General features: G+C 42.5%; 1 protein-coding gene across 1 annotated transcript in view; it reads right to left on the bottom strand.

Annotated features, from left to right (window-relative positions):
- LOC126365995 (adhesion G protein-coupled receptor A3) overlaps window positions 1-23,805 on the bottom strand; it is a 172,360-nt gene that overhangs the window by 134,268 nt on the left and 14,287 nt on the right. The window contains exon 3 of the mRNA XM_050008817.1: window positions 3,129-3,200. Coding sequence (XP_049864774.1) covers window positions 3,129-3,200 — 72 coding nt within the window. The remainder of the gene's footprint in view (window positions 1-3,128; window positions 3,201-23,805) is intronic.

Below are 23,805 nucleotides of genomic sequence, written 5' to 3' on the forward strand. Positions count from 1 at the left end.
GAGTTAAAGTTCAAGGAGAAGTAGTGAAAGCTGTGAGGTTTGCTGATGAAATTGTAATTCTGTCCGAGACAGCAAAGGACATGGAAGTGCAGCTGAACAGAATGGACAGTCTCTTGAAACGATGATATAACATGAACACTGACAAAATCAAAACAAAGATAACGGAATGTAGTCAAAATAAATCAGTTGATACTGAGGGAATTAGATTATCAAACAAGACACTAAAAGTAGTAGACGAGTTTTGCCATTTGGCAGCAAAATAACTGATGATTGCCAAAGTAGAGAGGACATAAAATGTAGACTACCAATGGCAAGAAAATTACTTCTGAAAAAAGACATTTGTTAACATTGATTATAGATTTATGTTTCAAGAAGTCTTTTCTGAGGATGTTTGTCTAGAACATAGCCACATATGGAAGTGAAACAGGGATGATAAACATTTTAGACAAGGAGACAATAGAAGCTTTTGAAATGTTGTGCTACGACAGAATGCTGAAGATTGGATGGGTATATCACGTAACTAATAAGGCAGTACCAAAAGGAATTGGAGAGACAAATAATTTGTGGCACAACTTGATTACAAGAAGGGATCAGTTAATGACACTTTCTGAGACATCAATTTCATATTGGAGATGGGTAAAACTTGTAGAGGGAGACCAAGAGGTGAATACAGTTAGCAGACACGTAATAATGTAGATTGCAATTGTTATTTGGAGATATAGAGGCTTGCAGGGGATAAAGTAGCTTGTAGAGCTGCACCAAACCAGTCTTCGGGCTGAACACCACCACCACCACCACCACCACCACCACCACAGCAACAAAATGTTCCCAAAATTTCTCTGTAATTGTTTTGCTGCACCTCATATTAGGCTGCATTAATTAATTACTCTGATTTAACTAATTATTCTTGATTTCTCTGCAATAAATTGTGTAGTGTTTTTTGTTTACTTACAGGTACCAGAGTGTGGTGATCTGGTGGCATGATGTCACAGTTCCAGCAAAGGGTGAACATCAAATTCATTTGCAGATCAGGCAAATTTAGCCTTACAAATAGATTATGGGGAAGCTGCTTTGAAGAAAACAGCCGTTTATGGGAAGTTTTTAAGATTTTGGGATGGGCAGGAATCGCTGTAAGACGAGCATCACAGTGGAAGACCATCAGCCTCCAGAAGAAGAAATGGTCAAGCAAGTTAAACAGTTAATCAGATCAGACTCACAATCAACTATCAATGAATTGGTACAAGAATTGTAGACTTGGATCCATTCATGCACCCTGTCAGACAATTTGAAGATGAAACGTGTTGGTGCAAAGTTTGTCCCACAGATGCTGACACCGCACCAAACGGAAACTCATTTGTTGACTGTGGCCAAGTTTTTTGATAAAAGTGTAGAGGACCTGATGTTTCTTGAGACAATCATTACTGATGATGAGACCCGGGTGTACGTGTATGACCTGGAGCAAAATAGGCAGCATCAGAATGTCACAAACAACCCTCTTATTGACCAGAGAAAGCATGTCACATCAAATCCAAAACAAAAGTGATACTCATTGCATTTTTCAACAATGAAGGTGTTGTGCACCATGAATTTGTACTAGCTGGACATACTGTTAATGGCCTTTCCTATGTACACGTTTTGAAATGACAGAGAAGCAATACAAAGAAAACATCTCTGAAAATGGCAAGCCAGGTTGACACTAAATCATGACATTATTCCCTGCCACATTTCACTTGTGAGGATCTGGCTTACCAGAAATGAACATTCCACTCTTGTATTAGTCTCCCTAATTGCTGGATTTAGCACCGGCAGATTTTTGGCTCTTCCTCAAGCTCAAAAAGGGCCTCAAAGGCAACTATTTTGCCTCCATGTGTTGTTGTGTCCTGAGACTGGTTTGATGCAGCTCTCCAAAGAAGAGCGACGCGTTTCATCACAGGGTTATTTGGTAACCGTGATAGCTTTACGAAGATGTTTGACAAACTCAAGTGGCAAACTCTGCAAGAGAGGCACTCTGCATCGCACTGTAGCTTGCTCGCCAGGTTTCGAGAGGGTGCGTTTCTGGATGAGGTATTGAACATATTGCTTACCCCTACTTATACCTCCCGAAGAGATCACAAATGTAAAATTAGAGAGATTAGAGCATGCACGGAGGCTTTCAGACAGTCGTTCTTCCCACGAACCATACGAGACTGGAACAGGAAAGAGAGGTTATGACAGTGGCACATAAAGTGCCTTCCGCCACACACTGTTGGGTGGCTTGCGGAGTATAAATGTAGATGTAGCTACTGTATCCTGTGCAAGCTTCTTCATCTCCCAGTACCTACTGCAGCCTACATCCTTCTGAATCTGCTTACTGTATTAATCTCTTGGTATCCCTCTTTGATTTTTACCCTCCACGCTGCCCTCCAGTACTAAATTGGTGATCCCTTGATGCCACAGAACATGTCCTACCAACCGATCCCTTTTTCTAATCAAGATGTGGCACAAACTCCTCTTCTCCCCAATTCTTTTCAATACCTGCTCATTAGTTATGTGATCTACCCATCTAATCTTCAGCATTCTTCTGTAGCACCCCATTTCGAAAGCTTCTATTCTTTTCTTGTTTAAACTATTTATCGTCCATGTTTCACTTCCATACATGACTACACTCCATACAAATACTTGCCTCCATAGAAGGCATCAAAAGCAACACAATAGCTGAACTTTGAAAGGACTTTTATCATTGTTTCGAGCAATAGCCTATTTTGAAGGGTATTAAGTGAAAGTGTTTCTATACTGTCAGAATAAATAGTTATAACGAAATTCTGGGAACTATTTGACTACTCTTCATATAATAATACAACAAGCATTAGTAATTAGTCTGTAGAAAGCAACATGACAGTAAATAAACACACAATCACAACATTTAAAAATGTAATAGTAGTAGTTCACAACACTTCCTGAAATACAGACAAAGAATAAAATAACTGAAATTGCCACTTAATTACAAATAAGACAGAAAACAAGTACTGAAAATGTTCATATTATCTTGCTGCTTTCCTTTGCTAGGAATAAACTGCAAGATACTCAAGTAGAGCTATATATAAGCTTTGGTACTATCTTAGTGCAATAAAAAACTATTAAATACTTACAAACGTTTCAAGTTAGTTAAATTCATGAATGCTCCAGTTTCCACTTTAAAAATGAAGTTGCGGCTCAGATCCCTGAAACAAAAACAATGCATTAAATGTGTATAGCCTATTAAGAAAAAATAAATAAATCTTCTTCTGGAGAAATGCAGCCCTAAAAAAGATATATAAAAATTACAGTACTGTGTAAAAATTTTAAACTAACTAAAAATTAATGGATTTTTTAATAAATGTTCTATAAAAGCATATTAGACTATCTAAATTTATGGTCTCAAATACTAAATACGGTAATGTAAAGACCTTGGTGGAATAAAAATCTTCTGTTTTTACTAAAAGATAGCAGAAGATCCATAGCAAAGATGCAGGATTCTGGTGCTTGAAGTTCTTTCCTCAAGTATGAAACACAAATGAGAGTAATGTATATGAGTGAGCTCCTTTTTAACAACAGAAGTAAGAGCGAAAGCCTTCGGAGTTTCTGATCAGGAGTGAGAGGCTAAAAGAGTAGTGGCACAGATTTGCTACGTTTAAAAGCTAGAACAATGTATAGAATAGATGGAAGCTTACAAAACAGGAATGTGGTACGGTGAAATGGGGTAAAAAATTTGAAACCGTAGTCTTCTAGGTGCCGACATCCTGTTCATTAACCCTTCCAAATTAATTAAATCTGTTCAATTATAAGAATGATGTAATAACAAACATAAAACTTTGAAAAGAAAGAGATAAGATCATCAAGAAACACTACAGTTCTATGAACGAAAAGATAGAAAATAAATATAACTAAAGTGTACAAACTATAATGTGTTGGTAGTTGCAACCATTCCAAAAAACATTACATTTCACTTCCTAAAAGTTTAAGGATGGAATCGGTGTCCTGATAGAATTTTAGAAGTGTTAAAGCCTAAAATACAGACCATGTTTACAGAACGATATTTGGAAAGTAGGAGAGACATAATGGCAAAAATAAAGGTGTGAGGATGGATTGTGATTCGCACCTTGATAGCTCAGTCAGTAAAAGTATTGCCTGCAAAAGGTCATGTTCAAGGTTCAAGCCTCAGACTGGCCATGAAGTTTCAGAGAGCAAGTTTCCAAAGATGCCAGTAGATAGCTATTGGCTAACATATAAACCACACCATCAAACTGTAGCTCATTGCTTAGATAGAGCCACAGACATCACATACTTATAAGTTCTCTCAATGGAGGAGGAAACTGTGGATTAAAAAACCATATTCTCTACGAAGTTCAAATTACCTCATTCCATCTGAGTAAGTGGATGAAGGTATACTGTGGTTCAAAAGTTATTTCACCAGTTGAGATTTTTTTTTCCTTACTCCCAACACTTCCCTTCCCCATCTTTCCACGACTACCCTTCTGAAAGATAATATTAATGAATGAAAGAAGAAGCACATTCAGTCATCAAACTTTCCTCATATGCCTAAGTAATTGTTGGATCAGCATATCTAATTGCTATAGATTTTAATAAGTTCCTGAACCCAATAAAAATGTTTTTAGAGGGAGGGAGGGGGAAACATTCCATGTGGGAAAAATATATCTAAAAACAAAGATGATGTGACTTACCAAACGAAAGCACTGGCATGTCAATAGACACACAAACAAACACAAACATACACACAAAATTCAAGCTTTCGCAACCAACGGTTGCTTCGTCAGGAAAGAGAGAAGGAGAGGGAAAGACAAAATGATGTGGGTTTTGAGAGAGGGAGAGGGAGAGGGGGAGGGGGAGGGGGAGGGGGAGGGTGAGGGGGAGGGTGAGGGGGAGGGGAAGGGAGATGGGGAGGGGGAGGGGGGAGGGGGAGGGGAAGGGGGGGAATAAAAAGGAAACGTGGTTGACAGCCCAACATGTCATTCACTAAAATGGCCAATAGCTTAGACAGCAAACTGAAATGAGAATGTAAGTGATTCAAAATCGGCGTTTCATCAGGAATTGGTGAACTGTCAATGGTTGAGGACAATGAGCACAAATTGGTGGGGGATCATCACCTAACAAATGGCGATGGCTAAAAAGACAGCGCCCAATATGCAAACTAGCCAAAATGATCGCTTCATGGTGAGAGGGCCGAGAGGAGGTTGAGCAATATGCTGGGAGAGGTTTGATTACCCAGAGCTGGTTTCCATGAAGAGAAGACCAGTGGTGACACCAAAGTGACACCACCTGCTGACAGAGGGCAACACAGAGATTATCTGACGGAATGGAAGAACTAGAGGGCCAAGGCTCAAAGACTGCAGCCTTGGCAGCAAAGTCAGCGGCCTCACTGCCCATCAGACCAGTGTGACCAGGGACCCACACAAACATCACAGTGGCTCCAGCAAGAATGAGCAAGTGAAAGCTTTCCTGGACCCGTCTGCAGTAGTGTCCTTAGGAAGCGATTGAAGTCCAAGGTGAACAAAGGCTGGCACACGAAGCCAAGGTGGTGAAGGGTTCACACCCATTGGGAAAATGCCAGGCAGTGTGAAGTTAAGCCATCGGAGCAACAGCCGAAAGTGAACTCCAGGAAGTAACAGAAAGGGGGACCCGCCCCATACGCTCCACCAAAGGAGTCACTGAAGAAGGAGGCATAAGATGGGTGGCCAGGCATGGCAGACAAATGGCATGTGTATCTGCTGTTGAGGAGAAAATCATGGCAGTATGACAGCAGTAGTTCGGCAGCTTCTGCATACAGTCTCTCAACTGGGTTTGTGTAAAAGGCACCTGTGATCAAACAGATGCCACACTGGTGGTTATATTGAGGTGGCATATGATGGACGGACGTGCAGATATACAGGGTGTTACAAAAATGTACGGCCAAACTTTCAGGAAACATTCCTCACACACAAATAAAGAAAAGATGTTATGTGGACATGTGTCCGAAAACGCTTAATTTCCATGTTAGAGCTCATTTTAGTTTCGTCAGCATGTACTGTACTTCCTCGATTCTGATGATCAAATTGTAAATTTTCACAATCAACATATGTGGGCTGACGAGAATCCGTACGCAATGGTGTAATCACGTTATCAACACAGATCTTCTCTGAACATTTGGGCAGGAATTGTTGGGGATATCTTGATTGGGCCCCATGTTCTTCCACTTACGCTCAATGGAGCACGTTATCATGATTTCATAGGGGATACTCTACCTGTGCTGCTAGAACATGTGCCTTCACAAGTACGACACAACATGTGGTTCATGTACGATAGAGCTCCTGCACATTTCAGTCAAAGTGTTTGTACGCTTCTCAACAACAGATTCGGTGACCGATGGATTGGTAGAGGCGGACCAATTCCATGGCCTCCACGCTCTCCTGACCTCAACCCTCTTGACTTTCATATATGGGGGCATTTGAAAGCTCCTGTCTATGCAACCCCGGTACCAAATGTAGAGACTCTTCATGCTCGTATTGTGGATGGCTGTGATACAATACGCCATTCTCCTGGGCTGCATCAGAGCATTAGGGAGTCCATGCGACAGAGGGTGGATGCATGTATCCTCGCTAATGGAGTACATTTTGAACATTTCCTGTAACAATGTGTTTGAAGTCATGCTGGTACATTCTGTTGCTAAGTGTTTCCATTCCATGATTAATGTGATTTGAAGAGAAGTAATAAAATGAGCTCTAACATGGAAAGTAAGCGTTTCCAGACACATGTCCACATAACATATTTTCTTTCTTTGTGTTTGAGGAATGTTTCCTGAAAGTTTGGCTGTACCTTTTTGTAACACCCTGTATAAACGAAGTAACCAAAGTCTAGTTTCGAACGGACAAGTGACTGTTACAAAAGGGGGAATGTGGTCCAATCTGCTCCCTAGGAAGTACTGCTGAGGACACATAGGACACTAAGGGATGGGGTACAGCAGGCGGCCAGGTGGCACATGTGGAAGGACCAAAGAAGTTTCCTATTGAGCATGAGCCTCAGGAATTTCATAGTTTCAATGAACGGTAGAGCAATGGGCCCAATACATAAAGACAGTGGAAGAAACTGATTGCGCTGCCAGAAATACATACAAACGGTTTTGTCAGTGGAAAGGTGAAAAACAATGTCACTGCTCCACAAGTAAAGACAATCGAGACAATGCTGAAGATGCCGCTCAATGAGAGAGGTCAGTGGAGAACTGCAATAGAGGGCAAAATTGCCAACAAAAAGGGAGCTGAAGATGCCCGATGGGAGACGGGCCATAAGAGGGTTAGTGGCGACAGCAAAGAGGATGATGGTCAGGACGGAACCCTGAGGCATGCTACTTTCCTGGTTAACGGTGTCCGGCAAGGCAGAACCCACAAGTACCTAAAAGACTTGGGCTTTTAAAAATTCCTAAAGGAAATGGGACACGTGACCTTGGAAGCCTCATGTATACAGAGTATGGAGGATACCAGTCCTCCAGCAGATGTTGTAGGCTTACTCCAAATCAAAAAACATGGCCACAGTCTGGTATTTCCACAGAAAACCATTCATGACATGGGTTGTCAAGGTGACAAGATGGTCAACTGCAGAAAGATATGCTAAAAATCCACATGTGTGGTGGTTAGTAAATTGCAAGACTTGAGCTACAATACCAGCCAGGCATGAGTCACACATTCCGTCACCTTACACACACAGCTGCTGAGAGAAATGGGACAGTAACTACAAGGAAGATGTTTGTCCTTACCGGTCTTAGGTATGGGTATGACAGTGGCTTCACGCCAGCATCTTGGAAACGTGCCCTCTGCCCAGATGTGATTGTACATATGAAGGAGAAAGTGGTTGTCTGAAAGAGAACGGTTCTGCAATATCTGAATGTGAACACTGTCTGGCCCTGGGGCAGAGGACTGGGATGAAGTGAGGGCATGATCTAGCTCCGTCATAGTAAAGGCGACATTGTAGCACTCACGACTTTTAGAAGAGACAGGTAGCACCCGAGCCTCATCCATTCGTTTCCAATGGAGGGAGGCAGGGTGATAGAGCCACCAGCTTGGTGTGTGGTACAAAAGGCATCCCTCCTCACTGCACTCGTGGGTCACAGAGATTAGCATGTGCATAGGAAAATCACCATTGGATGCTTGAAGTGTAATAAAAGGGGCAGCTACACTGATGAGTCATTTATGTGTTGATATGCTGATGGCACTACTGTTTATATATGGGGTATGATACATTAAGAAACACATGATATGAAGCATGTGTTTGCCAGTAGGGCACCATTCAGGCAGTTAATCGCTGTGTTATCATACTAGCGATTTTTACACTGGATGAAATGACTCTCTGATACACCTTCCATCATCACTCACTGGCGAACTTGATACGAACATACTATAATATTAAGTGTATCTCCTTGTTCGCCTACAGCACTAAACATGTGGCCTGTATCACCACCAAACCACTTCTGAAATGCCCCGGAATGGACCATTTTACAGACATATAGAGTGCTGGTCACATGGTTTCAGTCCCTTTGAGCACACCAGGGACATCATCGAGTATGATATGCACACACTGAACTCAGTTCTGATCAATCTAACCAAGCTATGCACAGTTAGTGAAAGTCGTATATGAGAATAGCTCCCTAATGTCTCGGTGTAATGTGGAGACTAGGCTACAATGTGTAAACAGTGGCATCAATACAAAAGATAATTTGCTCCCTACTAGTTAGGGTATTATAATTCAGTTGCTCTTGAGTATATACGGACTAAGGTGTTGTTTACAGACAGACACTATGTTGCAAAAATGAAGTTCCAAGTTCATGGCGCCCTCCATCGGTAATGCTGGAATTTAATATGGTGCTGGCCCACCCCTAGGCTTGATGACAGCTTCCACTCTCCAGGCATACATTCGATCAGGTGCTGGAAGGTTTCTTGGTGAATGGCACCCCTTTCTTCAAGGAGTGCTACACTGAGGAGAGGTATTGATGTTGGTAGGTGAGGCTTGGTACGAAGTCAGTGTTCCAAGATATCCCACAGCTCTTCTATAGGATTCAGGTCAGGAGTCTCTGCAGGCCAGTCGATTACAGGGCTTTTATTGTTGTGTAACCACTCCACCACAGGCCATGCATTATGAACAGGTGCTCGATCGTGTTCAAAGATGCAATCGCCATCCCTGAATCCCTCTTCAACAGTGGGAAGCAAGAAGGTGCTTAAAACATCAATGTAGGCCTGTGCTGTGATAGTGCCATGCAAAACAACAAGGGGTGCAAACCCCCTCCATGAAAAGCATGACCACACCATAACACCACTGCCTCCGAATTTTACTCTTGGCACTACACACGCTGGCAGATGACGTTCACCGGGCATTTGCCATACCCACACCATGCTATCGGATCGCCACACTGTGCATCATGATTCATAACTCCACGCAATGATTTTCCACTGTTCAATCATCCAATGTTTATGCTCCTTACACCAAGCAAGGTGTCGTCTGGCATTTACCGGCATGATGTGTGGCTAATGAGCAGCTGCTCAACCATGAATCCAAGTTTTCTCACCTTATGCCTAACTGTCATAGCACTTGCAGTGGATCCTGATGCAGTATCGAATTCCTGTGTGATGGTCTGGATAGATGTCTGCCTATTATTCATTACGACCCTTTTCGACTGTCGGCAGTCTCTAGCAGTTAACAGACGAGGTTGGCCTGTACGCTTTTGTGCTGTATGTGTCCCTTCACATTTCCACTTCACTATCACAATGGAAACAATGGACCTAGGGATGTTTAGGAGTGTGAAACTCTCGTGTACAGATGTATGACACAAGTGAACCAAATCACCTGACCACATTCAAAGTCCATGAGTTTTCTGGAGCACCCCATTCTGCATTCTGCTCTCTCATGATGTCTAATGACTACTGAGGTCGCTGATATGGAGTACCTGGCAGTAGCTGATAACACAAGGCACCTAATATGAAAAACATATGTTTTTGGGGGTGTCTGGATACTTTTAATCACATCGTGTATGTGTGCTTTTTGATTGGGTGGCATTTCAATAAATGCAACATGAAATGAGACACTTATTGCCCTCCCCCCTTTTTTTGACTTTTCACTTTGAATAGGTATTTATAGGACATCACTGATAATAATCATCATAATTTGTGATATAAATATTGAAGGCTTGATGATGTCAGAGGTACTGACTAAAATACATTCTGTAAAGAATATTAAGATATCTAAGATTAATTAAAAACCTGTTCCACATTTGGAAAATGTTGTAAATCCTCTTAGATCAATATGAAACAATCCTGAAAATACTATCAAATTGTTCAGCAACAATACAAGCACAACTGCACAAATACAGAAGCTATTCAAGGCCAAAGATATGGAGTTAATGACAGAAATGCAAAATTTAATATACACAAAGCAAAAATCTTTGGAGAAACTAATACGGCATGTACTCTACACCCTTCACTCTGATTCATGTCAATAGCTAATAAAGGTCTGATGTGACCTCAGTCAAATGGAACATTGAATTATTCTACTTACCACAGTGACAAAAGCACTTGCACGCAATCTCTCTCTCTCTCTCTCTCTCTCTCTCTCTCTCTCTCCAGCAGTTTGCACCAACCCCCCTCCCCCCTTTAAGTTTAATACTTTTCAGATACTAACACTTCTCTTTATATTCATTTTTCATTCTTTGTAGTTAATTAGTTTGCTAGTGTAGAATCACACCATCTATAGTAACAAAATTGCATAGATTGACCTCTTGTCATAGCTGTCTACCTGCAGTAACTAGTTAGTATCCCATTGTTTGGATTAGTACATTCTTTTATGTTACTGCATAGTTACGTGTGGTGTGGGATGGATAAGGACTGTGCTGTGATGTGCAAATGCAAAGGGACTTTGTCACTATCTAGAAACTGCTACAAGCTGCATTACAAGGATCAACAGGCTTTAGGCTACTGGCATAGGTACCAATGACATTTGGATACCTTTGGCATATGCTTGGCACCAATTCTGCCTCTGGAACCTATCACAAAGCCTGATGTGTCTCTGGAATCTCTCGTAAAGCCTATGTCACTGGCTATTCCATTATATTTGATATGACATTTGAATAATGGGCAGGTGAACAATGGTCAGCTGTTGGTTGTGAATCTTCGCGTTGACAGCAAATGTGGGTATTGGCTCCACAGCTGTCACTTATGCCTTAACTATTGTGAGACAGTGCCAATTGCTGAGAGTGCATCTGAGGCAAGATGAGATGTCTCATTGTTATAGGTGTCTTGGACTCATCTTCTTGCAAGTCTATGTAAACAAAGAGGGTGGGTGTGCTTGTCACTGGGAGCTCCAATATTAAGCAGATAATGGAACTTCTCAAAAAATATCTGGCAGGTTGTGAAGAGTGGCCAGGGTCCCCTAGGTATGATTACCAGATGTTCTCATCTGGCTGTGCAACTAGCTGTCAACTCTAGCTATGTTGGAACAATTGACACCTGCCATCTAAGGCAATCTACAACTACTTTAGATGGCTGGGCTGAAGGCACAGCTCTTGATTTGCACCTCTGTGGCCAGAATTGATTGCAGTCTACTGGTTTGTAGCGAAATGGAGGGGTTAAATCAGAGATTCACATAATTCTGAAAGGATCTCCGATGTGGATTACTTGACCTCTGTAACTGGCTAGAGAACTGATCCCCTCCCCCCCCCCCCCCCCCCCCCCCAAAAAAAAAAATCTTGCACTAGGTCCAGCATGCACTGCACACAGTAAGCAGCTACTTGGGTAACAGAGTATGTGTGACATGTACATGGGGTTTATTTAAGTTAAAGAAATTCCTGTATAGTTTCAATGATGAACTACGCACCTTATTCAGAGAGGAAAAGTATCAGTCACATGAAAAATGGGAGGGGGGGGGGGGGGGCGATTATTTGTCCTTCCATGGTAGAATCAGAAAATGTTTATACAACATTAGTGAACTGGTGTTTGGCTCCCAGATTTAATCTCACTTAGATCAGCAATAACAAACAGAAAGCTCGCTGAAACCGTAAATGACTTCAGTAAAATCTATGAGAACTAACACTTCACACTGAAAGCCAATTCAGTGAGCACACTCAAAATGCACACAGAGCTGAAATTGCTCTTGAACAGTCTACTTATACATAAATAGAATGTTGTAGAAAATTTCAATACTTCATGAATGAGTAATAAAGGCCTCACCTTTAACCTACAGCCTAAGTTCAAACATGGTGGACTTGCAACTGACATACTTTCCTTTGCTCATTCTCTGTACTGGAAACATTTCTTCACCACACAACCCACTAACAACAGTCAACAGAAACCCTATATCGAATCTTGTTTAAAACAGTTCCAGCTTCCCTCCAACTGTGATCCTTCTCCCCTTCCACCCAATCATCCCCTTGTAATTTTTCAAGAATTCCTCGCTTTTAACCTGGCCTCACCTTTTCTAAATCCCTCCCTAGGCACCCAACAACGCTCCTATGGACTACACTGCTATCCGTAACGTGAGAAACAATCCAGACCTCTCATCCTTCACATAGACAAAGGCCACTGTGGTCATGAATAGTAGTGACTATGTCACCGTAATCCTATTCCAGAAATTCAACATGATCTCAAGCAGCTCATCAGGGCCTCTGGCCCATACCAAAGCCTGACACCTGAATCTCTCTCTCTCTCTCTCTCTCTCTCTCTTCACATCAGTAATCCCCCCTCCCATATTTTTCCTACTTCACGAAATCCAACAACCCCAACCCAACAGGTATCTCCACTGGTTGTCCTAGTGCTCACACATAATGAAACTCTGTCTTTGTTGGCCAAGACCTAAAAACTATTGTTCATAACCCCCCCCCCCCCCCTCTCGCCCACGCTACATCCAAGATACTGCTCACTCCTTCATCACTTTTCCACAGTTACTGACCTGCTACCGCAAGACTCCTTGTTGGCTACTGTGGATGTGACGTCTTTGTACACCAACATATCCCATGTCCATGGCCTTGCGGCCCTGGAACACTATCTTTCTCAGCATCATCCTGATACCAAACTCATCACTTCTTTCTTAATCCTCTTGGCCACCACATTCTGACCTACAATTATTTCACTGTTGCAGGCCAAATCTATAAACAAATCCATGATAGTGCTATGGGTACTGACATGGCACCATCTTATGCCAACTGATTTATGGGTCATATGAAGGAGTCTTTCTATCCATCAACACCTAAAATCCCTTGTTTGGTTCAGAATCACTAATGACATTTTCATGATTGGTCTCATGACGAGAAAAATCTTTGCTCTTTCTTGCACAATCTCAACACCTAGTCCCAAACACACTTCACTTGGTCTTTCTGAACATAATAAACCATCTTCCTAGATGTCAAACCCCATCTCTCAGATGGTTCCATAAATGAATCTGTTCACATCAAGTGCACTAACCACTGACAGTACTTCCACTCTGACAGCTGTCATCCATTCCATGTCAAGAGGTCTCTTCCATAAAGCCACACAAGCCATGGATGTTGCATCTGCAGTGGAAAGCAGGAATTGTCAAAATATACCAATAACCTTACCAGAGCCTTTATTGGCAACCAGTGTCCTATCCAAATCATCCACAAACAGCTAATCCATGCCATCTCCTCCTCTGACATTACTAAACCTGCTAACCAGCCACTGACCAGCCCTCCTGTCATCACCCAGTATCACCCCAACCATAAAACGCTCAACAACATCCTTCACGACTCTTTCAAATATCTTTGTCAAGTCCTGAAATGAGGGATATCTTACCCACCCTCATTACCCACAGCAGTGGAAACATCCCCCAAGCTGTAGATAAGCCATGTCTCTGCATATCCTTTCTTCCAGGAGTACTAGTTCTGCGAGGTCTGCAGGAGAGCTTCGGTGAAGTTTGGAAGGCAGGAGATGAGGTACTGTTGGAATTAAAGCTGTGAGGACAGGGCGCGAGTCGTGCTTGGGTAGCTCAGATGGTACAGCACTTGCCCGAGAAAAGCAAAGCTCCCAAGTTTGAGTCTCGGTCTGGCACACAGTTTTAATCTGCCAGGAAGTTCCAAACCAACTTTCTGTTCACATGAACAATCACTGCCAACCTGTGGCCAACCACAAACTTGTACAACCGTTGCCGAACATGCTGTGCACCTAAAGCATGACGAACAGCTGTTTCACTACACATGACACTTGGATACTCCCTTCAAGCACAAGTTTCTCTGACCTACAAAGATGGGAATTGTCTCTCCAGGATATCCTGCATTCTCACAGTGCCCCCTGCTAATCTTTGTCCCAATGTCCCAAATTAAATTTTCCTTTTTTTCTTCTCTCTCTGTCCACGCCACTCCTTCCCTGTCCAGATTGTATACTACCTTCTCCCAACATTCTTCACTACCAACCCCCCCCCCCCTTCTCAACCACCCTTGTGGGCACTCTCTTTTTCTTCCTCCCCCTTTCTGCCTATCTCCCCACCCTGTTTACCTCTCTGTCTCCACATCCCTCTTTTGGCCCCATTCCTCCACTCCTCCCTCTCTTATATGACCTAGCCATTGTCACTCCTTTCATGTTGTGCTACTGCTGAGTCAGCTGTCTTTCCCACTTCTGCCATGCACTACACCCTAACCCCATCTTGTGTGCATCCTCCCTGCACCCATCAGCTAGGCAACTGATCTCAGAACATAATAATCAATAATCTGTGTCGCTGTGGATGTGGTAATGTGTATCTTGATGTCTGTACCAGAAGAAGAACCAGTGCCCAAAAGCTTGTGAACACTGTCTTCTGTTACATGTGTTTATGCATCATACATGAGTCCCCTACAGGTGAGTGGTTGCCTTTCACTTTTTTTACGTGTTGTTCCATCCAAGAATTTTTGTTACTCTTATATGACATTAATCGGTAAGTCACTAAACCATTCAGAAATAATAAATCTTGAATGATAATACAGGGTGGTCCAAAAGTCCGGAAACATCCTGATAAAATGGAGTAGCAAACAAGGAAACAGAGTTCCTACACACGAGGAATGCGAAGGGGGAAACTTTATAGGCTATGCCACCAACATGGAGGCCATCTTGAAAGCCGCCATCTTGGATTCAACTCCAAACTTTCAAATGGGGTTGTGGTCATGTGACATATCAAACAGATAGAGAATTTCACCAGAAAAGCAATCTTGAATGATAATACAGGGTGGTCCAAAAGTCCGGAAACATCCTGATAAAATGGAGTAGCAAACAAGGAAACAGAGTTCCTACACACGAGGAATGCGAAGGGGAAACTTTATAGGCTATGCCACCAACATGGAGGCCATCTTGAAAGCCGCCATCTTGGATTCAACTCCAAACTTTCAAATGGGGTTGTGGTCATGTGACATATCAAACAGATAGAGAATTTCACCAGAAAAGCAATGCCGTTATTTTAAACATAGCTTTATTCATTCTCGGGTTATAGCCAATTATTTGCGGCAGCTGTGGGATGCTCAGCAGCGTGGGTATTACGTACTGAGAAGTCATAAAATGGAGTCTGAAATGGTGCAAAGTGACTATCCCAAGCCTGATATGTTACATGTGTTTAACTGTTAGGTATCATTGACTCGTGCTAACGTTTTAGTCACTGTATCCTTATTCACAGGTTACAAAATGTGCTTAACACATGAAGAATAAATTGAAATCATCTTGATATCAGGAAAAAGAAGCACACGGGTCAATGCTGAGGATTTCAACAGTCGTCACCCAACCAGACAGCCCATCACTCACAACGCACTTGGAAAGCTTTTGGCCAAACTCCGAGCAACACGTTCTGTCGCAGATAAACCTAAGGCTGGAAGACCAAAATCTGCCACCGATGAAGCAACAATAGTGAGCATGTTGGCATCATTTAGCAAGAATCTGCAACAGAGTACTTGTCGCCTGTCACAAGAATGTCGGGTTAGCTGTACCTCCACACTGTGAATTTTATCGCAGCACAAATGGCACCTGTACAAAATTCAGCTGCTCCCACGCCTGAACAAGGATGACCCAGACCATCGGATACAATTTGCAGAATGGGTGACCCACGTTTCCCCTATCAGGTGCTGTTCAGTGATGAAGCCAATTTCTTTATCAATGGTGAAATGAACAGCAGACTCACAGATACTGGTCCGACACAAATCCGCACTGGATTGATGCTTCCAAAACGATCGACTCACAAAAAGTGATGGTCTGGTGTGGTGTGTGGGGTACCAAAGTCGTTAGACCTTTTTTTTATTGATGGTACGTTAAGAGCCAATGGTTATCTGAGGTTATTGGATGAAGAAGTGTTTCCGCCATTGTTAACGAAGGACGGAATGTTTCTGGAATTCTTCCAGCATGATGGAGCCCCACCACATTATGGGCACAATGTGCGAGCATACCTGGATGTGCAGTTCCCTCAAAAGTGGATTGGTCGTAGGGGTGCTGTGGAGTGGCCACCTTATCCACCAGATTTGACTCCTTTGGATTTTTATCTTTGGGGTCGTGTCAAAGCATTGGTTTATTTTGTGAAAATATGGGATTTGCATCATCTAAAGCAGCACATTGTTGATGCGTGTGGTCAAATTCAGCCAGATGTGTTGGTCAAAGTTCATCAGGACTGGGTTCGAGGGATAGCTTTAACAATCCAACATAATGGACAACATATCAAGCCATTTCTATGACTGTTGGTGGTCTCTCAGGACTGTGTAACATCGGTGTAATGTCTCTTCAGCACATAACACACATGCTGCCGAGCATCCCACCGCTGCCACATGTAACTGGCTCTTGCCCGAGAATGAATAATGCTATGTTTAAAATAACAACGGCATTGTTTTTCTGGTGAAATTCTTTATCTGTTTGATGTGTCACATGACCACATTCCCATTTGAAATTTTGGAGTTGAATCCAAAATGGCGGCTTTCAAGATGGCCGCCATGTTGGTGGCATAGCCTAAAAAGTTTCCCCCTTCCCGTTCCTCGTGTGTAGGGACTCTGTTTCCTTGTTTGCTACTCCATTTGAATTTTTTGAGAGTGTTTCCGGACTTTTGGACCACGCTGTATAATGGCAGGAAGTGAGAACCAAAATGGTGATCCACCCTTCACCAGAAGTGACTTTAGCTGCTACACTGTAGCAAATTAAGCACAGCACGTGGCAATATATACACCAAGGATAGAGAAATTCAATAATGTCTAGTAAGATTATTACAGATTCTGAAAATGACACTATCTAAGTGATGGCAGACCTCAAATGTTGACCCAACATAGTAATTAGATGCTTTTAAAGGCCATGTCCCATCCCTCGGGAGCTGTAATGAAAGAAAATGCAACAGAATACTTAATGAATAATAGGTGTAAATTTTGTGATCATGTTGAGGATGTAAAGAGAGTTTGTAACTCACCAACTACAGAATATGACAGTCACATGATTAAAACAGATATCTGGGTCAGGGACACATACTGGACTGTACTAATCATTTTTATTTGTTTCGTGTATGTATGGAGAAGAGTGGAGTAGAGTGGAGTGGGAGGGGGTCATCAGTTTTCTGACTGGGTTCATATAACTCACCACCGACCTCCTCTGTTGTGCCAATCTCTTCACCTCAGAACAGCAGTCGCTAACAACATCTTTAACTTTTATTGGATCTATTTCAATGTATGTCTTCCCTGATAGTTTTTATCCTGTACAGCTCCCTCTAAAACACAGAAGTTATTCTCTGATGTCGTAACACATGTCCTATCACCCTCTCCCTTCTTAATGTCAGTGTTCCCTATTTACTTCTTTCCTCACTGATTCTGCAGACTTATTACTACTCGACATAATTTCCAATATCTTTCTACAGCACCACATCTGCTACACTTCAGTTCCCTTCTTTTCTGTTTTTCCTACTGTTATGATACATTCCATATAATACTGTACTCCAAACATACATTCTCAAAATTTCTTTCTCAAACTGAGGCCAATTTTCAATACTCGTCAACTTGTTTTGGCTGGGAATGCCCTGTCTGCCTGTGCCAGTTCACTTTTTATGTCCTCCTCGCTTCAACTGTCATATTTTGTTTAGTTGGTTGGTTGGCTGATTGGATTAAAAGAGGGGGGAAGGGACCAAAATACAAGGTCATCAGTCCCTTATTGGGAATAAAACAATGCCACAAATGTGAGAATAAAGCAAACGAGACTGACAACACAAAACGGAATGAAAGGAAAAATCACAAGAACGATGAAAGGCAACAAATGTGTAAATGGACAAAAGGGGGACAAGAAAATCACAGAAATGCAAGAAACGGGACGAAGAGAGTAAAATAACAAAGCAGATGACGATGGCTGTATGACCATAAGAATAAAAAGGAGATGCCAGCCACTCTGTAACACATTAAAACCTCTACCATACAAGCACTAGGATGGAGGACACAGAGCAACAAAGGACATGCACTAAAACTTAGATCAAATGATAAAACCCGCCCTCACGAATAAAACATAAAACTGAATCAGCCAATGAGGTGTTGTCAGATAAAATTAGTGGCAACGAGTCCGGTAACCCAAGATTCTGTCGCTGGGCAGTCAAAGTGGGAAAGTGCACCAGAAGATGGGCCACTGTCAGCCAGGTGCCGCACCAACACTGAGGCAGGTCTTCACGGTGCAGGCGGTAACTGTGGGTTGCCCAAGTGTGGCCAATGGGGAGCTGGTAGAGAACAACTGATTCCCTGCGAGAGGCCGGCATTGAAGACTTCCACGCATTTGTAGTCTCCTTAATGACACACAGTTCGTTGCGCATACTGTTATGCCATTCCGTCTCCCAAAGCCAAAAAACCCTGTGGCATAAGTCAGAATGCAGGTCAGGGTTCAGAGATCCCGATCTCCAGGAACGGTTTCGCGTAGCCTGTTTGGCCAGCCCGTCGGTAAGTTCACTGCCTGGGATTCCAACGTGACCTGGGGCCCAGACAGACACCACTGAATGACTGGGCCATTCCAGGGCATAGATGGACTCCTGGATGGTCGCTACCAAAGGATGACGAGGGTAGCACTGGTCGACAGCTTGTAGGCTGCCCAAGGAGTCAGTACACAGAAGAAACAATTGCCCGGGACATGAACAGATATACTGAAGTACATGAGAGATGGCCACCAGCTCTGCAGTGAATACACTGCAGCCATCGGGCAAGGAATGATGTTCAAAATGGCCTCTGGGGACGCAGGCGAAGCCAACATGACCATCAGCCATCGAGCCATTGGTGTAAACTACTTCAGGGCCCCGGAACACGTCAAGAATCAAGAGGAACTGGCAGCGGAGAGCGGCACGAGTAACTGAGTCTCTAGGGTCATGCAAACGGTCCAGACGAATCTGTGGCCTATGTTGTGTTGGCAGAAGAGCCAACACAGTGTTACTAGAGGAGGCCGAAATGCACGCGTTTCAGCTCACGCAGGATGGCATGAGGAGGGAAGGACTATACTGACTTGAGGTCTGGAACATGACAAGGAACAGAATTCAGAAAGCGGACGTAATTAGTTTGAAACTTAACTTTAATCCATTAATGATGAATGTCGCTCTTGACGGTACATGATTCACAATATTATCCGTTCAGATTATAGTAACTGAATATGGCGCCTTGCTAGGTCGTAGCAAATGACATAGCTGAAGGCTATGCTAAACTGTCGTCTCTGCAAATGAGAACGTATGTAGTCAGTGAACCATTGCTAGCAAAGTCGGCTGTACAACTGGGGCGAGTGCTAGGGAGTTTCTCTAGACTAGACCTGCCTTGTGGTGGCGCTCGGTCTGCAATTACTGATAGTGGCGACACGCGGGTACGATGTATACTAATGGGTTGCGGCCGATCTAAAGGCTACCACCTAGTACGTGTGGTGTCTGGCGGTGACACCACAGCCTAGGTGTACACCATGGAGGTGTATGTGGACAGATCTGGATGGGAGGTGGTAAAGGGAAGAATTGCAGTTCAGACAGAAGGGATCGCACGTGAACCACAATCGTTAGTCCTGACCTTGGCCACCGATGCGGGAGATGAACTGCCACGGGTGGGAAAAGGAGACGGTCATTCGGATGGTCAGGAGAACTACGAATGTATGCAATGTAACTGGCGAGCAGTTGTGCATGTCAAATCTGCAACGGAGTGACTCCAGCCTCCACCAGGACACTGGTCACCGGACTCGTTCTAAAAGCTCCCATCCCTAGGTGAATGCCGCAGTCGTGCACTGGGTCCAGTACACGCAATGCTGAGGGTGCAGCTGAACCATAAACCAGACTCCCATAGCCAAGGCGGGACTGAACAAGGGCTTCGTAGAGCTCTCTAGATCATTTTGTAATTGGAACTGATCGTCCGATGATTTTACTAGATGGTAAATTACAGAGTCACCTGCAGACAATCTAAGGAGGCTGCTCAGATTATCACCTAGATCATTTATGCTCAGATTATCACCTAGATCATTTACGTAAATCAGGAACAGCAGAGGGCCTATGACACTACCTTGTGGAACGCCAGATATCAATTCTGTTCTACTCGATGATTTACCGTCTATCAATATGAACTGTGACCTCTCTGAGAGGAAATCAGTCACACAACTGAGATGATATTCCATATGCACACAATTTGATTAATAGTCGCTTGTGAGGAAAGGTATCAAAAGCCTTCTAGAAATCTAGGAATATGGAATCGATCCTAGATCCTTTGTCGACAGCACTCATTACTTCATGGGAATAAAGTGTTGCACAAGAACGATATTTTCTAAATCTGTGTTGGTTATGTATCAATAAGACATTTTCTTCAAGGTGATTCATAATGTTCAAGTACAGTATATGCTCCGAAATTTTACTACAAATTGTCAGTGATATGGGTCTGTACTTCAATGGGTTACTCCTGTTTCCTTTCATGAATATTGGTGTGACCTGTGCTACTTTCCAGTCTTTAGGAACAGACCTTTCATCAAGTGAGTGGTTGTATATGATTGCTAAGAAAGGCACTATTGTGTCTGCATACTCTGAAAGGAACCTGATTGGTATACCATCTGGATCGGAAAACTTGCCTTTCTTAAGTGACTTGAGTTGATTCGCAACACCTAAGATATCTACTTTTATGTCACTCATACTAACAGCTGTTCTGGTTTCGAATCCTGGAATATTTACTTCGTCTTCTTTCATGAAGGAATTGTGGAAAACTGTATTTAGTAACTCTGCTTGAGTGGCACCATCGTCGGTAACATTACTATCGCTATCGCGCAGTGACGGTATAATTTTTGCCACTGATGTACTTTACATACAACCAGAATCTCTTTGGGTTTTCAACCATATTTCACTGTGGAAGACACAACTTGGAAATTTTAATATGCAAAAATTCTGATATTGGAGGAAATCTTATTAAAGATTTAATCAACAATTCTGAAATTTGAAAAAGGAATCTACAACAATGGAAGACTGTGTGATCATGGACAGAGCAAAAATCTTTTTGAAGGAACCATTCTACCAGTCTCAAAGGCAGCTTCACTTCCTTCACAGTAAATATCTCCAGGATGCACAGCACCTTTCTTGTAGTGTCTGGCGCTGAAGCTGGATGAGTACCTCCAAGGCACTTTTGCATTTGATTTGCACAGGGAGACAGAGCAACAGTGGCCTTAGCCAGATATTGCCTGTGCTGAAACAGAGTTTATTGTACCATTTCTCTTCCCATCATTCTTGTAAAGACAGACAGTACCTTTAAATAGCAGTAGGCAGCTCTTTATTAGTTGTTTACTTGATACAATTTCTTTAGGAACGAAAGACCTGAAAATCTGGTGTCTTTTAGCCTTCCCACGTCACACTGAACGATTAAATGTGGTGCAGTTTCATCCCACTTGTAACATACTCTATACTTAGGGGCTTCTTTCTCTATATCTATTGTGTGCAAGTGTTTCTAAAAGTTTATATGGCCTGTCATTAGTCCTCACGCGAGTTTCATCTGACTCCTGTTCGAGCCTAGGATTGTAGAGGTCCTTTTAAAACATGACTTTGGCATTATTTGGTTACCATATTTTTGTTTTCAGGTTTTACAAAAACATTATGTATGCTGCCTATTGAGATAGTTGGTCCAAAAAATGAAGTCATTGCTTCTGACCTGGCCAGCCTATTAGCTTGTTCATTACCACTAATTGCTGAGTGACCAAGGACCCACCTCCGGTTTAACCTGTTGCTTTCATCTAGCTTCACAAGGGTTCCATGGAATTCTGGAACAATCTCTGATCTCACTGAAGGGACACAGAGAGATTTCAGAGTTGCTTGGCTGTCTGAAAGAATGTAGATGCCACAATCCTTGAAGCACCTATGTGGGTTCTCCTCTGTGCACACTCTGATAGCAAATATTTCTGCCTAGAATTCTGTAGCCACCTCCCTTTAGAGGTTGTTCTCTCCAGTCAAGGCTGTTCCCCCTTATACCCTGGCCCCAGCACCTTCATCTGTTTCCCACCTGTTAGTAAATCATACTACATCTCCTAAACAATATCGTGGTTCATTCTTCCACTACTCCGTAGTTCCATTATTACTTTGAAAGGTTTATTGAAGCAAATGGAAGTTATTGTATGATCATTGACCATTCCTATATCTACCATTAGTGTGAGTTTCCAGGACACTTTCGCTCTTACTAAATGAACTTGTGATGAAACACAGTGCCCTCTCTTTTGGATCTTCCCCATTCCCATCTACAACCCTACTTGGTAAGGATACCAAATGGAGGACCAATACTCAAATATCAGGGTGGAGGGATAAGGGTTTTGCAATACATGTTCTTCATGATTGGACTATACTTCTTAAGGATTCACTGAATCTGTCTGGCACCTGTCTTAACTATATTTAGTTTTACATGCTAATTTCATATAAAATTCCTCGATATACATACTCCCATGTATTTAACGGACACGACTGCTTCCAGTCATTGTTCGGCAACTGTTTCATCAAACTTGTGTGCAATATGTTAGATTTGTCTATGCTGAGGGTCAGGTGTCAATCCCTGTCCCAAATGTTGATGCCCTGTGGGTCTTTCAACATTTTGCTACAATTTTCTAGTACTGTGAGCTTTCTACATCCAACAGCAGCATCCATGAACAGCCTTGTGGAGCTTTTGACTTTATCCACTAGGACATTTATAAACAGCGTAAACACTAATAGTCAAGTAACACTTCCTGGGGGCATGCCCAAAGACACTTTTATATCTGACGATTTCTGCTCATTAAGAATGACACGTGGTGTTCTATTCGCAATAAACAATTCAATCCAGTAACAAAGCTGGTCTGATAGTCCATATGCTAGTATTTATTCCATTACGTAACAGAGTGGAATTGTACCCAATGCGTTCAGGGTGTCAATAAACATGGCGTCAACTTGAATGCTGGTACCTACTGCCTTATGGGTTTCAGGGACAAAGTCACACAATGGTTGGTTGTGGAATCCACATTTTTGGTCTGCAGAAAAGTCATAAAGGTGTACATCAAATAGGAAGTAACTTCGGCGAGGACTTGTTGAGGAATTTATTTTAGAATAAAAACTTGGGCAAATTTTACTTACACAACTAACTTGAGCAAACTGATTTCAGGAACTTGGTGTAAGTACTTGAAGAAGTGTTTCCACGAGAGTCATGTGACAGGCAAGCAAAGGTTACAGCATCATACTTCAAATTCAGAGCAGCTGACAGTATTTTGCATTATTATTATCATCAAGGAAAAATCATGATGAAAAAGATGAAATCAAAAAAGAAATGTTTGGGTGAAGAAATGGCTACGAAGCCACATATGTTTAAGTTTTCAAGGTGCACTATATTAATATCTTTTCTGTAGT

Source organism: Schistocerca gregaria, chromosome 4, assembly GCF_023897955.1.
Source record: "Schistocerca gregaria isolate iqSchGreg1 chromosome 4, iqSchGreg1.2, whole genome shotgun sequence".
Classification (NCBI taxonomy): Eukaryota; Metazoa; Arthropoda; class Insecta; order Orthoptera; family Acrididae; genus Schistocerca; species Schistocerca gregaria.